Genomic DNA, 17,329 nt, shown 5'->3' on the forward strand with positions numbered 1-17,329 from the left:
TCAGCTTCGCCTCTGTACAGGAATGTTACTCGGTAAAGCTTACGGAAAAGTATTGCAGTGAAGCATAACAAGCGTGGGAAGGGGCTATTGCCACGGAACACAGTATGTATTCCTTAATTATACACCCGGGCACCCGGTATTTCCCGTCAGAGTATGAGCTCCGGTATGCCTAATATGTGTACCGACAGGCCTTCAGAGCGTTTTCGAACGTGCCTGTGGCGGTTTGAGCCCCTTAGGGCAGTAAATGACACACATTTTTTTCCAACTGGCCGATTTTTCGGACGTTTTCGCGGCCCCTAGGGAGTTCGAAAAATCGGTCGTGGCCTGTACAACTGATCAAGATGCTTTAAATGGTCCTTGGGGCGAACGAGTGGCGGAAGGCGGACAAGAACAGAAGTGACCTACGCATTGAGGAATAAACGAGAAAAGAAGCTTGCTGCCGCTGTTTTGAAGGAGCTTGAGCTCAAAACAAAGTTTTGGCTGATGCCGAGATGCAGGTGTCCCTCATCCAAACCAAAATAAACTCTGTGAAGCAGTGAAACACAACACTGGGGCGTCGTGCGCGGGCCGAGAGTATGTCAGGACTGTTGAGGTTGACTTACGAGCTGTTGAGAGAGAATCTCAATTGTGACAGAGTTCGGGCCTCATCCCACTGAGGTTGCTATCAGTTGATAGAAATAGCTCATATTAGAAAATATTTGATTCTATATGCATCCCTTTTTTATTCGTATTTGATAATATCCGACCCCATTTGCAATTTTTTTCGAAGACGCTTTATTTGCTGCGCATTTTACTAACCCTTGCCTTCTATTCTGTTTTTGAATAACATAAACACTGCTCCTTAGTATTCAAATTGGATTAAGTCGCTTTTTGATTTTTTTCATGTGCTTACTAGAGAGTGACAGCATCAGCAGTGACGCCTCGCCGCTCCGATCATGTCTGTTTTTTTTTTTCTCCCTGGTCGAAACGAAGACCTCTTTCGCCGGTGACGGCGGCACATAAATAAGCTGCAATTTGTTTCTGACACGAAATAACTTACAGAATAAAGTGGCCTCGAAAGAGTGCATGTTATAAAACGTTGTGCGATATAGTAAATAGTTGGCGTGATTTCTAATCGGACGCGGTCAGCGCAGATGCGCCAGCAATCGTCTATACGAAGCGGCTCGCCTGACTGGCGTGTTTACTCATCGCTACTAACGGCACCGAGAAAACTAACCGTATTTTCACTTAAGAGAAACATAAATGTTCAGGCATTGATTGTGCTGATGAATTTAGGCGCTTTATTACGACCTGCGGACGCATCGGCATGGGCCCTCGTCCTCGTATAGACGGCCGGCGAGCTAGGCCTACACAGTCTCCCAGCGATCGCAAGCTCGCCTGGCATGCTCGTTCGCTTCCGTCGGCGCCAATGAAATCAAATGTGCTGCAAATTAAGCGTACGATAACTGTGTACACGTTGTGCCGACTAACATAGACGCTTCGTTATACGAGCTGCAAGCGATCGTGTCACAAGCGCCACCGGTGTCGGATTCGATGGCCGAGCGAGCTGTGCCTGCCGGCTCCTGGCCGTTAAAACACGTCTACAGTGCTTGCATAGGCGTGTTTATATTGTCATCGTTTGTTTCAAACAAGAGAGCTGTGCAAATACGTTTGCTTTCACTTTCTGTTCGAAGTTACGCAGCATTCCGAGCTTCCACGCAGGGGCGCCGGTTCTGGGCGGAGCTACCCGCCGCTCGGTCATTCGTACCATGTGTCCCGAATCGCCGCATGCGGCAAGTCGTACACGACGCGCCGTACGACAGATCGCACGGAAAATCGCACCATGTGTCTCCCGCTTTAATGCTCTTTTGTGCTAAACTGGCAGGCTGGTATCTCTCTGGGCTAAAGAAAGCAATCTGTGAGACTAATTTTATTTGGGGACACGTCATGTGCAACAAAAATAAAATTTATATTTTTGTGTTCTTTTTCCAGAATAGTTATGTTACCAATGTGGTATAATATGTCTTTAAAGAATACTAGTTGGCTGCACAAGTGCAAGAGCAACAAGACTCGCTTTAAGACGTAGTTGTAATGCTACAATAATTGTGCTTATTTCTAGTAGCTGCTGCTCAGGCATGATGCTGTGGGTTCGACTCCCTGCAACAGCAGCCACGGCATTCTGTGTATTATGTGTACAATGAAATCGCAATGAACAAAACTACACAGTGGTTCAATGCAAGCGAGTTATATTGCAACATAGGTCCAGAATTACAGTGGTTTAAGCGTTAGAGTCAATGTCCAGCTCAGCAGCATGCAAGGCAAGGCTAGAATCAGTGGAGCATTCATTCATTTGGTGTTTGCAAAGCCAATTTATCTGTCCTTAACGTTTTAGTACCATGCTGCGCTCAAGGAAATTATAGGTGCAAGTTCCAGCATAGACAACAAATCTAGGTCTACCATATTCTACTAGAGTAGGAAGCAAATGCTCACAACAGATGATAGGCATCCCGTTAGAGCAAAGCAGTATCGTAGAGTACTAAGGGAAAGCAGCACATAACTTGCAATGATGAAATGGTTGGTGCAGCATTGCAAGATATTTAGGCTGGCGACGGTTGTGGTCCACTAGTGCCATAAGCGGAAAGTGGCTCTTAAAGAAAAGGGTTCCTCATGTTGCTTTTATGCTAGCCTGATGCCACACATGCTGCCTTATATGATCCTAAACTGCTACAAGCACAATATGTATGCTGTTGCTGAGCCAATTGCCAGCTTGTTTTCCAGGCATGAAGAAACAGAATCTCGCTTCCACATACCATGATCTGCGCTTTTAAAGCGAAGCTGTCTAACTCTAGCCCCCATATGCATTCCCCATATGCATTCCCAGCTGGAGTACCCGGGCAGCTTAGGTCCATATCGGGTATACAGCATGTGGACAGGAATGGAGACAGGTCCCTAGGGGAGAGGAGGAAAGAGAGTGACGACAGCGCTGTATCAATGGAGGTGGGTAGAGGGAGAGGGGGAGGAGTGTGATGATGGCGCCTGCACATGTGGCCTGCGCGCTTCTGTGGTTATGATGTCACGTGCATCAGAGGTGCCAGCAAGGCCGCAGCAGCGGTTGTGGTAGGTATGGGAGGTATGGTGACCGCGGCAGCGCTTGTGTCAGCATAGTGTGGTGGCGCTGCTGTAGTACGACGTCATACATGGTATATATAAAACTGGGATGCATGCCTTAGAGCACTGCGAGAAACTGGAGATGGCGACAAGGCGCAGCACATTCACGCCGGAGAAAAAAGCAGAGAGGCATTGACAGCAGAAACGCAAATACAACTAGTGAGAGCAGGACCGTGCAAAAGCAGAGAATGATTTCATAATGTATGTAGCCCATGTACGCAGCCTAACCAGCTTTGCTGGTAATCCGCCCCTATATGAATGTTGCGGCCCCATGAATTTTTTGTTCTGCAAGTTGCCATGTATTTCTGCCACTTTTCTAGAAATACTCCTTCAGTTTTACATTTAAATAAAAAGCTGCTTTCCAAGTCTGATGTCAAATGTTTTATTTCTACAGAAACACTTCTAATTTTTACATTTAAGTTTAACATAAAACATTCCTTTCTAAATAGAAATGCTACCTTGTTTTCTCTGTGGCTAGTTGACACAGGACTTTCAAATGTTAAGCAAGCAGTGATGAAACACTGGAAGTTCCGCGGAGACTTGGTGAGCCTATGTAGCTGTGGGACATTTTGCTGTTCAATTACAGTGCCAAAATGCAGTACATTTAGGTATGCACAAAGCAAACAGAACCACTCAGCTGCCTCAATAATTCTGAATATTAGCTGTTTCTATCCAAGGCATATCAGTTGCACTATTACTACTACAGAAGTAAAAAAATTCTAGCCCTCTGCATAAATGCCGAGACAAGTATGCCTGCCTTCTTCCAAGTCTTACAGCGATGATGTGGCACAACAGTGCATATTCAGTCTCTAAGTCAACAACAGCATGACCAAAATTTCACATATCTTTGGTGCACATCAATTAACAGTATAAATAATGCCACTGAAACAACAACATGATAAGTTTATAACCTGAGGAAAAACGAATGTCACAGCTGTGGACTTTTATGTTGCACACTCTTCATCCAAGAAAGAAAAAATAAAGATACACCACACTCAAGGCAGAGTCTGCAAGAGATCTGCAGTGCAGAAGTATAAGACACGCACGCACACATCAATAATTGTGATCCTTAGGCAGCACATACACAACACTCACACTGGCCGAGGAGAAGGTCCTTGGAGCAGCCTCATGACTAGCAATCACAGACACAGCAACACATGGTGTGATGACTTAATGGCTGGGTGCAGAAGCGCTGACTTGGCGTGGAGTAGTTCACGATGAATGGTAAGCACAGTTTCTCGGTGAAGTGAGGTATGAACGCGCTCAAATCAGCAGATACCGGCATGCAGTGCACTTTGGAAAAACATTCATGATGTCCGATTATCACAACTTGAAAATTAAGTAAAAGGTACTGCATTTCCGGCCACATACTTAAAACAATCACCAGCTAACTGACCAGCGACACAAATTTGTGCAGACGGCACTTGCAGCAACTTGAGTATTTTCTTGGCAGGCACTCCTATTTACGGCCCATGGGTGCTTCTCACACAAACACAAAGTGAATCAACACAATATTTAGCAAAAGCACAAATTCCTAGACGAGAAAACCAAAACTGCACAGTAAGCACAGTAAGCATTCACATTGTAAGTCCGATCAATTAATGTGAGATAACAAGCAAGGTAGCTGGAACTACTGCACATCACAAGACGCGTAATCTCCACATTGCCATGCAATGACCTCAACATGAAAACACCCTATTTTTGTACTTTAGTTTCTACGCTTGTTCCGAAACGTCAGTTCCAGTACAGTAAGCATTCTAAGACAGCCAGGAAATTGTCCACAGAAAACTATTCAATGAAAAGCAAAACAACGAAAATTCAAGTTCACAACGGTCGGACAAAAGACATGACATGCTATCAGTAACAAAGTGCTTACGTTGCTCCAAGTACTGCCTGCACAAACCTCAGGTTTAGTATGAATTATGTAACCTGATATACACACAGGTAGGTCTCACTGGCAAAACAATGATCAGTTTAGGCACAAAAACAGTGAAGAGATGCACTGTTCAAACAGAGGGCACAACAAGCTACAAACCATGTTCCAAAACTAGAGTAGTGCTTTTCCTGCCTCCCCACAAACAGCCAACCGCCTAAGTAATGAGAAGCACAAATAACACAACGATCACTGCCTTTGGGGCATCCATGTGTTAAAAATTCGGCAGAAACTCATAATTTATATGCAATATCTATCATCTGGCCACAAGTTTGAGGCTATGTACAGGCACACACGGGCAATTAACTAAGCACATATCCCTGCAGCCATTTTACAACATTCATTCAGAAACAACTAGGGAACTGTGCAGCTACTACACCTCTTTAGGGAGTTGTTAATTTAGCAAGGCAGTGCACACTCATACCTGCTGCAGAATGTGTAAGTTATACCAGGTGGGGGTAACTCCAGAACATTTCAAATCTCGCCTGGCTCTCGAGCTTATGCATTTCACTCCATGCAGCATGGCCAAGCAGCACTTACTGGCATGTTCAACACTTTGTCACACTACCTCTGCTATGAATGCACTATGATCGTTGATTTGTCACTTCTCATCATGTTTACGCATACAAACAAATCTGCACTGGCCGTTTCTTTTATCAGAGAGGGAGGGAGAAAAAGAACACGCCAAGGCCATTAAATTATGCTGCCCTTCATGCAGATGTTGCAATCACTTTTTGCGATGTGGGCAAAGTGTATTTAGCTGTCCAGCTAAAAAGATATCGGGCAAATTATCTTACAAGCCACATGTGGTAGCGTGGTTTGTAGCTTAAGATGCTTGGCAACTTGAATGCCAGGAAATTTTTTACATCACAATCTCCAGGGAGCCGTATTTCTGTATAGGAAGAAGAGAAAAGGGCTGCGCAAGCATGGCATAAATAGACAACCCAACAACAACAAAAATGCAAGTACTGCTGCTTGTGGGTTGAAGGGATGGGAGCAGAAGGGCTGGCTACTTCATGCACTCCGGCCAGTACTGGATGTAGTAACGTTTTGTGGTGCCTTCAAACAACCTGTCCAGCCAGTTAGGCAGTCCATCAAGCAGGTGCTCCTCAAAAAGAATGCTGCCGTACATGTCTGAGTCGGTTTCTTCAGACCGTGCGAGTAGCCGTCCCGATTCCATGTCGCTCGTTTCGGAGCCGCTGCTCGAGTCTTCCAATCCGACAAAGTCCCCAGCACTCTCTTTCTTCTGTCACATAGAGGAACAGAAATGAGAAAGCAGAATGAGTTTAGGGCTTTCCGTTCATAAACCTGCCACATGCGCTTCTGAGTTAAACTGACTTACACTAAAACCACTGGTTCAGGCAACAGATCAAAAGATATAGCATCAATGCGGCTTCTCAGCTACCCTACAAGAACCTGCACACCTAAGCTCTCTCAGCAGTCAGCACGATCATTTACATAACATGACGTCTAGCAAAGTTCATGTGAGAGTGTTACAATCAGCTTTTATTATTCGACCATGAAAGAACCAATGAAATTGGGTGTTTTATCCAGCAGGTGTAATTACAAGAGGAGGCAGAAAAAAACATTCAAACACACCGCTGCTTTACGCAGCAGTACTTTGCCTGATACTAATCACACCTATCTTTTAGCGAGTTGAAAGCGGAAGACAACGTACATCCTTATCCAACATGTATTCTTGTCTAACAAAAAAAATTCAACATGCCCCTGATCCTGGCAATCCAAAAAGGATTAAACAGAGTTTACCTTGAAAGAACGAAATTTATTCTCACTTAATGTCCGTCATTGTCACTCGGACAACTTCTTTTTGCTACGGGCCACAACATGTCATTCTCCATGAAGTTCACTGTTTAGCTATAGGCATTGTATAAAGGGACATTGCACTAGCGCGTACAGGACACGGACAGGAACATGAAAAAAGACACACTGAATGCTAGTTTTTCAGGTTCCTGTCCGTGTCCTTTTTTACGCGCTAGTGCAATGTCCCCCTATATGAATAACCACCAACTACCCTAGTTTTCTGCCTTAAATAGCTATAGACTACAGAGCCACATAACGTGTTTTCGGCATATTGGGAGTCATTCTCCATGCAATACAATCGCAGCTAAGCAATATGCTTCATCAGATCACCTGCACAACGTCGTGGAGCACATAAAAAAATTCCATTTTCACTCTCAAACGTGATGCTAGACATTAAGAAATGGTGCACTTTACTTTACCACACAACAAACACGAAATGGAATGAATTATTTTTATTAAACTTAAAAAAAAAAACTGTGTAAGAAACTGCGAAGTGAACTCTTCCCTCCACATTCTTCTCCCTCACATTGAAAAGTAAAATTATATTCGCTTGCAAAAAAATGGAATATTAATCAAGGCAGACCATAAATCAAGTCTACCTGAAATTTGCCTCTGTGGCTGTGGAGCATACTGCTGGGTTTAGTATTCAAGCTGCACATTGTTTATTATGCTTAATTTTCAATTTTCGCTCACTCGGGCCTACTCAGAGTCAAAGGATGTGTGCACTAAACAGGTAAAGGGGGTTCCCAGCTCATCTGCAAAAAATGCTTTTAAAAAATAATGAAAATAAAAATAATAATAATAAAAAATGCAATGGTGCAACGCAAACTCTGGATGGTTGGCATTGCGAAGAGGCGAGAGGCCGTCGCAACTAAATAATAAACAAGACATTCTCGTTTGAATTGGGCAGTAAAATGCGCCATATTGCCAGATTTTGCCAGTTATTAATGCTAATAGGTGCTCGTATGGCGCAGGAGGAAAGCAAAAGTGCGATGCCCATCTCTGTGTCGTACACACAGAGATGGGCATAAGCGCATACGTGGTGTTACGATCGGCCAGCGGAGGTAGTGATATTCTAGCCTCTCCTGCGCCCCTCGGAGGGATCACTTCGTGAAGCTAACCATGCGTCCCACAGTCCTGCGGTGCCACCAAGCAGAGACATGTTTGGCAGATTGAGTGTTGTTCGTTGGTTTGCTGTCACTGTCACGGACCAACAGGAGCAAAAGACACCTGGAAAAGGGTGTTCCACGGCATTTCCTCACAGACTCAGGCAACTGCCACGGTAATTTGACAGATGCTATAGCTAACTGCTGTGTCATCCCAGGAATCAAGACACGCCAGCTTGAGTCAAGTGAGCCAGTCCTCATCTACGAAGCTCCCCTCCTTTCTGTGTGTTCAGTGAGCACAGGTGCGGGAGTGATTGTGTGAACCCTCGCTCCCGACGCGGGTCCTTCGACGACCGAAGGTGGGGCGGCAGATTTTCCTGGCCTAGCGATCTAGGGAGGATAGAAGGGGTTTAAGCAAACTTTTTCAGCTCCTCAGTATGTGCTTTAATTCAGTCATGCTAGACTGCTGAGACATAACATTCTCTACTCCTCATGTAGATATTGTAAATAAACCCAGTATTTCTCTTTCTCAATGAGGACACGTTCCTCCCTTCAACAATGTCCTTAGCCTGGATGAGTCGGACGACGGCATGGGCCAGCTACCCCTTTTGACATGCCGAACCCCAACTCTTACAACTGGCTCAAAGCAGTGAGACGGGCTTTGCAATGTGGCGCTGTGTCTGCGGTGAGTGTTTGGTTTTTGCTTTGACTCTCTAAGCTTCATTTTGTGGTTGCTCAGTTTAGAACAGTAGGGAAGCTGCATTGCTGATTGTTAGCTAGGTTGTGTTTACCTAGCTATGTTTAACGAGCAGGACCAAGGCAGCAAGACAGCAATCATGGATTTGAGGATAATGCTGACAGACAAATTGTTGGTTGTTGGTTATGAATGGGGCCTAAAGGTATACAAGGAAATGAGGAGATCAGAAATATCAAAGGTCATTTCCGAACAGGCCAGTGAGGAGGACATTGGAATTGGGTCAGAACTTTTTAGGAAAACAGAGAAACAGGACAGAGAAGAACGGGACAGAGAGAGAAAGAATGAAGAACAGGACAGAGAGGACATGAGAAAGATTGTGAATTAAGAAAAATGTAACTTGACCTTGAAAGTAAACGTTTGGAGTTGTGTCGAGAGAGTGAAGACGCTCTGGAACAATCAAGTGAGGCAGAATCATACCACATGGACAAGCTGTTAAAGCCATTTAAGTTGGGAACGACATAGGTTTGCCCCTAGGAAATTCTGAAAGGACTTGCGAGAAGATGAACTTCGCTCCGACTACATGGCCCCAGCAGTTGCTGTCTCTGTTGCCGTGTGAAGCTGCTGAAGTAATCGCCAGACTCAGTGCACAAGATGCATATGATTCTGCACAGATTATGGCTAGCCTTTTGAAGTACAGCTGAAGCTTTCCAGCAAAGGTTTCAAAGCACAAGCAAGAAGGATAGCGAGGGACATCCGAAGTTTGCATATGGCTTAAAGGCAAACCTATACCCCTGACACACGGGCAAAACTAAAGTCCTTTCCAGTAAACCCCTTTTGCTACTCTGAAGGACCCTTTGAAGAAAGGAGTTGCGCCGATGACACACGGCACCGCACTGAACTTCTTTAGGTAGTTCCTCAGATGAACGCCGCAAGAAAAATAGCGCTGGCTGTTAAAGCCGCAAGAGAGAAAACATTCTTAAAAAGCTGCGTATTTAATTACACTTAGCTACTGTTGAACCTAAAAATATATTTTTTTCATTGTTGATGGCTAATAATGCTTATAGTCATTTATTTTATTCGCGTTTTTGCGTTGTTAGCAGCCATTTAACTTGGTCCAGCAACTATGTGCAGCTGGTGTTTTGCTGTGCGTGCTGTTTATTCTGGTGATGCCCACGTTTCTGTCGTCCTTTTTCACGTATTTGTCGTCCCTTGCTTTGTGCGCGCAGGCGTAACGCGTTTTATTCAATATGTTATTCCAACAACTGTGGTTTCTTCTCGGTATTTCCTGCGGGCGCTGATTGTGCAGTCTCCATCTCGCGACGTGAACACACCACATGCGCTCAGCAAACGACGACGACACTGCCGGAATTCAACATGGCGGCACTAGCGACGTTATGCGAGCGTTTGAGAGTATAGCTAGAGGAAATCTTCACTATTCGACAAATTGTATTACCGCTAACAATTAAAACATTTTCGCAAGGTAAAAAAAATACCTATGGGCACCGTAGTTGTGTGGCAGGTTTCCTTCTATTGACGAGTTGTACACGCTGTGTGCGAGAGTAACTCCTTTTCCGCTCGAAAAGTAGTTGCGTGACCTCCTTTCCCGAAAAAGAACTTTGCCGTAAAGGAGATACTCTTTTGTCGTGTGTCACTGCACTTGAACGCCTTTCCGGTAGATGTCCCCTTACCTAAAGGACTTTAGAGTGCCCGTGTGTGTCAGGGGTATAGTCAAGTGGTTGAAAAGTGCAGAAGCGTACAAGAGCAGAGACATGATTATTGAATGCATGTGTCTAGAGCAGTTTTAAAAAGTATCCCACAATCTGTGAAGTTGTGGGCGCAAGACAGAGGAAACGTAGACACTGTAGAAAGGTCGGCCAAATTAGCTGAAGAGTATGGAATGCCTAGAAAGCTGAGCGCCGAGAACAGAAGTTTGGACGGTTGAAACGAACTGCGAAAACAATTTTCATTCAAAAAAGGATTGCAGACGAAACAACCGGAGCATGTAGACGAGGAGAAAAGGACGTCAAAAAAGAGCGAGGAGAAGTCAAATGGTGAAACCGTCCAAAAAGAGCACAAAAGGGAATTCAAATCTTTTAGACCGATCCGTTGCTATAAGTGCCACAAACTTGGACATATCGCTGTGAACTGCAGGAAGCCTAGCATAGTTTTCTCCTATGTGAATGAAAGAGACGAGAACATGGAACTTTTATGCCCATATCTTCACGACCTGCATGTTAATGGAAAACCATGCCAAGTGCTATGAAACAGTGCCGCCACCATGGACATTGTCCATTCAACTTACTTGACAGTAGATGACTCCACTGGAGAAGTAGCATGGATTAAACAGGTTGCAGAAGAACACAGCATGTGTCTGCCGATGGTGAAAGTTGAAAAATCAGTGGGCCATTAAGGGAGCTCGTGACCGACGCTTTTCCAAATTCTTGTTGCTGCAGTACCCTTACATTTTTTCAAATCGGTCAGATCAGTTACTGCGTGAGAAGGGACTGAAACTTGGAGAGGGCGTAGTACAGGTGTTGACGCGATCCCTAGCTCGTCAAATCGCATTGGTTTCATATGAAAATGCGAAAGCCGCTCCAGCAGAAGTAGCAAAAAGAAGGTAGCCTCGGCAATAGAAACTGAGCTAGGCTCAAGGGATGAAAAAGCGATTGAGAAAATCTAGCCACCTGACCAGCTCAACGAAAACGTATCACAAGGCATGTGTCAAAGTTCACACGTGTAGGGAGAGCCAGCTGATGCTCTTGGAAGCGAGACAGGGTCGTTACCATCACCGACCTCAAAGAACTTTGATCGGCTCTTATGTGTGGGCGGAGAGTCACTGGCAGCCAAACAAAAGAATGACATCAGCCTAGCTAAATTACATGCAACAGCTAAAGAAGGCACTGCTAGGCGCAATGTGACGATGCAAAAGAAAGACGCCTTGTTATATCGGCACTGCAGAGACCGAATGGGCAGAATTCTAGATCAGTTAGTCACACCTACTAAGTACGGGGAGGCCCTTTTGGGTTTCTGTCATGGAAATGGGTGGTCTGGCCACCTAGGCATAAACAAATCGAACGAAAGATTGCTTATGAAATACTACTGGCCTGGCTGTTTTGAAGACGTAGAAAGCTTTATGAGATCATGCGAGACCTGCCAGCGGTTGGGTAAACCAGGAGAAACATGGAAAGCTCCCCTAAAGGTAGTGCACTTAATATCGGAACCTTTCAGATGACTTGTGATAGACATGGTAGGGCCTCTACCAAAGACAAAGTCAGGTTACAGGCACCTGTTTACCATGTTCTGTCCGACTACAAAGTTTCCGGACGCAATCCCTCTGAAAAAACTCAGCTCCATCGAAGTAGTAGACATGCTTTTGACAGTATTCGCCAGAGTCGGGTTTCCAGCCGAAATTCGGGCAGATCAAGTGCCAGTATTCACCAGCTCATTGGCTTCCACATTCTTACAAAAGCGTGGGTTAAAGTTAATACACAGTTCCGTCTGTCACCTTCAGTCAAATAGTGTAGAGAGGTGGCATTCAGTGCTTAAGTGACATTTAGGGGCACTCTATTACAAGCACAAGGAGGACTGGGAGAATTGTCTTCCAGCTACTTTGTTTGCTTTGCAAACGGTTCCTCATGGGCTACAGGGTTCTTGCCAGCAGAACTAGTGCGTGGGAGATCACTCCGTTCCCCACTGAGAATGTTAAGAGAGATGTGGGAGGAAGGGGGAAAGAGTCAAACAGTGGTAGAGTACATGCTAAATCTGCTGGAACGGCTAAGTGCAACACAAGAGCTAGTTGAAAACAACATAGGCATGGCACAAAAGAATGCCAAGCTCTATTAGGACAGGAATGCAAGGCTTCGAACGTTTAACACTGGGGACCAGGTAACGATCCTCAGACCTTCAAGAAAGAACAGGCTTGAAGTTCACTGGGACGAACCCGTTAGACTGTTGCACAAACTTTCGGATACTAACTATGCTCTGAAAATGCCCGGTTGCAGGAAGGAGGTGAGGATATATCACTGCAATTTGATGAAGCCGTATATAGAGCGGAGCGGAGTCGTTAACTATATGATCAAAGAGCAGGATGGCACTAGTACCAAGTTTAAGGAGTATAGGGCGACCTCCAACTCTGAAATCGGCCTAGAAGAAGTAGTAAAACATTCGGTAAGCTCGCACGCTCTAAGACCCGAGCAGCTAGATGAGCTAAAAGGGGTGTTAGGGGAATATCTCGACAGATTCAGCGATCGGCCAGGTAGAACCAAACTAATAACGCATGAAATGGAGCTGACATCAGCCAAACCCGTAAGACAGCCTTACAGGGTGTCTGCAAGACAGAGAGAGATTATGGAGGCAGAGATACAGCGCATGCTAGAGTTGGGAGTTACTGAGCCCACTGAGAGTGACTACACGTCACCGCTAATACTGGTAGAAACCCCTAACAAGGACCGTCGTCCGTGTGTTGACTACAGGAAGTTAAATGCCATCACTAGGGATCAGCTGTACCCAATACCCAACATTGAGGAACGAATTGAAAGAGTTAGCGCTGCTAAATACATTTCAACTATAGATCTCGTGCGGGGGTACTTGCAAGTTCCCCTTTCAGAAAGTGCCAGCCGCTATGCCGCATTCATCTCACCTGTAGGCACTTTTCGCCCTCTCGCACTCAGCTTCGGGCTGAAGAACGCGCCGTTAAGCTTCTCTAAATTAATGGATATTGTCCTAAAAGACTTGCAGGAGTTCGCCTTGCCCTATCTTGATGATGTCGCAATTTTTTCGGACAGCTGGGAACAACACGTATCGCACCTCAAACAGGTGTTCTCACGGTCGATGGAAGCCGGCTTAACGATGAAAGCGGAAAAGTGTAGGTTTGGTTGTTCCCAGGTTACTTATCTGGGCCATGTTGTCGGTCAGGGCATGAGACGGCCGGCCGAGCTGAAAATAGTTACGATTGGAGAATTTTCTCAGCCGCGCATGAAAACATACCTTCGTTCATTTTTGGGACTTGTTGGGTACTATCGATGGTACATTCCAAATTATTCGCAAATAGTAAGTCCTTTAACGGATCCACTCCAAAAGGGAGCCCCAAGTAACGTGCACTGGGATAAGGACAAAGAGAATGCTTTCCAAGGTTTGAAAATGTTATTAGCTTCTTGCCCTGTGCTTCGCGCACCGGACTGTACAAAGGAATTCATAGTTCAACGCGATGCAAGCCACAGGGGAATGGGCATGGTAATCAGTCAGGTTGACAATGATTATGGGGAACATCCTATTCTCTATGCCAGCCGTAAACTAACTGTAAGAGAGGAAGCCTACAGTGCTTCAGGGAAAAAATGTGCCTGTTTGGTTTGAGCAGCCCAGAAGTTGTTGTGTTACTTGTACGGAGTGAGATTCATCTTCGAGATCGACCAGTGCCCTCTGACGCAGCTTAATCAAATGTCACCAAAAATATGGCCGCTTGCTCCGATGGAGCCTCATCCTCCAAAGTACAACTTCTCTATTAGATATAAGAAGGGCAAGTTGCATAGCAATGCGGATGGCTTGAGCAGGCTAATTTGAAACTCGTGCTGCGTTTAGAGATCCCGCCTATTTCCTTTTCTTTCTTCTTCTTTTCTTTTTTTTAAAGCCAAGATGATTCCCTTTCATTTAGCAGGACTCCATCCATGATTGCTAACTTTGTCGGCATAAAATTCCTTCGAAATTTGCATAGCAAAATGCAGTATTTTTTGTTTCTGCACCCATGTTTTCTTTGAAGCCTGGCGGGTCTAAAGCGAGATCAAAGGTACTTCATCTCTGTGCGAAGCGTGTTGTGGGGTTTGCTTTGCTGCTGCCTGTCACTGTGAGATGTTTTGGGGTGTATGTCAGCATTTCGGAGCTGGTTGCAGCAAGCCAAGTCATCCCACTTGCCACCAGGCATTCTCTTCCTGCCCAGCAGTTATCAGCACTGGCCAGTCTTCCGGGCCACGGAGGAGCTGTTACGATCAGCCAGCGGGGGTATTGACCTTCTAGCCTCTTCCTGCACCCCAGCGATGAATCGCTTTATGAAGCTAACAATGTGTACCACTCGGACAGTCCTGCGGCGCCAGCAAGGCAAGACACGTTTGACGGATTGAGTGTTGTTCGTTGGTTCACTGTCGCCATCCCAGATCAATGGGAGCAAAAAACTCCTGGAAAAAGGAGTTCTTCGGCGTTTCCTCACAGACTCCGGTAACTGCCACGGTTGTTTCACAGATGCTGCAGCTAACTGCTGTGTCATCCCAGGAACCAAGACGTGCCAGCTTGAGCCAAGTGTGACAACCCCTGTCTACGAAGCTCCCCTCCTTTCTGTATGTTCAACGAACACAGGTGTGGGAGTGATTGTGTGAACTCTCGCCCCCCCCCCCCCCCCCCCCCCAACGAGAGTCCTTCAACGACTTTGGACACTCCGATTGGATGAAGGTAAAAAAAATAATTAAATTATGGGGTTTTACGTGCCAAAACCACTTTCTGATTATGAGGCACGCCGTAGTGGAGGACTCCGGAAATTTCGACCACCTGGGGTTCTTTAACATGCACCTAAATCTAAGCACACGGGTGTTTTCGCATTTCACCCCCATCGAAATGTGGTCGCCGTGGCCGGGATTCGATCCCGCGACCTCGTGCTCAGCAGCCGAGCACCATAGCCACTGAGCAACCACGGCGGGTTGGATGAAGGTAGGGCGGCAGATTTCCCTGGTCCAGGGATCTAGGGAGAAGAGAGGGGGTTTAAGTGAACCTTTTCAGCTCCTCAGTGTGTGCTTTAATTCAGTCATGGTAGACTGTTGAGACTTAACATTCTCTACTCCTCATGTAGACATTGTAAACAAAACTCAGTACTCCTCGTTCTCGATGAGAACATGTACCTCCCTTCAACAACATCCTTAGTGTGGATGAGTCGGATGATAGCATGGACAAGCTATCCCTTTTGACAGGCCCGATTCCAACTATTACAATGGCCACTGGTGGAGCTGACGTGCCAGAAAATGGTCTATTGGTGTGACTACTGGAGTTAGACGCATGCACTGACCAATCATGTTCTCAAGGAAGAGAGAACATCTGCTAGACAACTGCCACTAAATACGCACAATGCGTGCTTGCTCAACAGTGAGAAAGGGTACATTAAGTAAAGATACATAGGCAATGTGCATATTGTGGAGATGTGTTTGCGCAAGGCTTACCCTAAGAGCAACGGTCAGGAAAGGGCACGACACTCCTCCACTCCACAATGCACAAAGGTGCTACAGCAGGGTTCATCAACTCTCTGACATGTTGCAGAGAAGACTACGGAATCAGATTGCCAGCAAATAAGGGTTTGTTAACCCAAGCTACAACACCGTGTGGCAGTCACAGCGCTTACGAGCAAAGGCTCATTGCAAGACCGATCAAGTATGCGTGTCCACTGCACTAGGGCTAACTGATAGTGGTCCACCAGGCGCGAGAACGAGAAGTCACGGTAGTAAAGGTCCCAAGTAACCAACTCGTTGTGGGCCTGTGAGAATTCTGCCACAGCGATGAAGCACTCAGCGGAAGAGAGCTTAGTTGGAGATGGCATCCGGGTGCTGCCACTCGGGAGGCCAATCAGGGCAAGTCCCGGTGATGTATTCTCGCGCGTCACTGCGGTGACTCGACACCGGGAGGGAGAAGCACAGATTGCACAGGAAATCAGCTCTGGCACATGGCCATGTCTGTCATGTTGCCCCTGGGCGGCATTTCACAGAGATTGAGCTAAGCACCAGCCACACAAGCACGTGCTGGAGGACTAGGTGCCCGCACCTCGATCCCCACAAAATACAGTAGAGCCTCGTTGATGCGATCCTGTTTCGCATGATTTCCTGGCACCAACATTCATAATCGAGAACACACAAAAATTACCCAATATAGTTTAGCTTCTTTTTTACCAGTTAATACATTCCCAGAAAACAGGGTCTTTTGGCACCAACGTTCAGTACATCTCTAAACTGTGATCGTATGCTACATTTTCCGGCCGCTGGATCCCGTGGCAACAAGAAAAGGTATGAGGCATATGCGATCAAGAGCGGTAAGCACGTGCCATGGCAGCTTCCCCACAGTACTTGCCCATCCACATCACGCGAAAATGCTAATACGCACTTTGTTTCCTCTTTCAGTACGAACAAATGTCCTCACGTGTCTTCGCACGTCGCATTCACAGCTATGAGATAAGCATCTTTACTATCTGTTTTGTGACACAGTGCCATTGGAAGCGTACTGCATGCTCTTTAAACAGGTGATAACCCAAACACACTGCCATTCCCTGCAGCAATCAGTGCAAAGTTAGCATCATGTTTCACTCCGGCGGCATAGCATGCCGCAAAGCGTCGCTCACCAGCTCAATTTCGTTTCGGTTTCCCGTCGCCGTCTGAAAACAATATGCAATAGCAAACGACAATGCACATGTCGTGCCGCTGGTGCCTCAACGATTCTCGCTGAGTGGTCACATGAATATTTCCCCGCCAGAATACCCCGCCAGAAGTTGCTGACCCAGGCCGAATTTGAGGAGCGGAAACGTAAGCTCGCTGAAGCCGCAAAAATGACGGCACCACAACGTAATGTGCGACAATTCGCACAACGCTTCGCTTTACCAGCGCC

The 17,329-nt window shown here is 46.0% G+C and overlaps 1 protein-coding gene across 2 annotated transcripts in view; it reads right to left on the reverse strand.

Annotated features, from left to right (window-relative positions):
- Window positions 1–3,515: 3,515 nt before the first annotated feature.
- The window catches only part of l(3)80Fg (dnaJ homolog subfamily C member 16 l(3)80Fg), a 74,729-nt gene continuing 60,915 nt past the window's right edge, over window positions 3,516–17,329 (reverse strand). For both annotated transcript variants that reach the window (XM_055065599.1, XM_050169688.2), the window contains one exon: window positions 3,516–6,326. In XM_055065599.1, coding sequence (XP_054921574.1) covers window positions 6,090–6,326 — 237 coding nt within the window. In that variant the 3' untranslated portion in view covers window positions 3,516–6,089. The remainder of the gene's footprint in view (window positions 6,327–17,329) is intronic.

Source organism: Dermacentor andersoni, chromosome 3 (assembly GCF_023375885.2).
Source record: "Dermacentor andersoni chromosome 3, qqDerAnde1_hic_scaffold, whole genome shotgun sequence".
NCBI lineage: Eukaryota > Metazoa > Arthropoda > Arachnida > Ixodida > Ixodidae > Dermacentor > Dermacentor andersoni.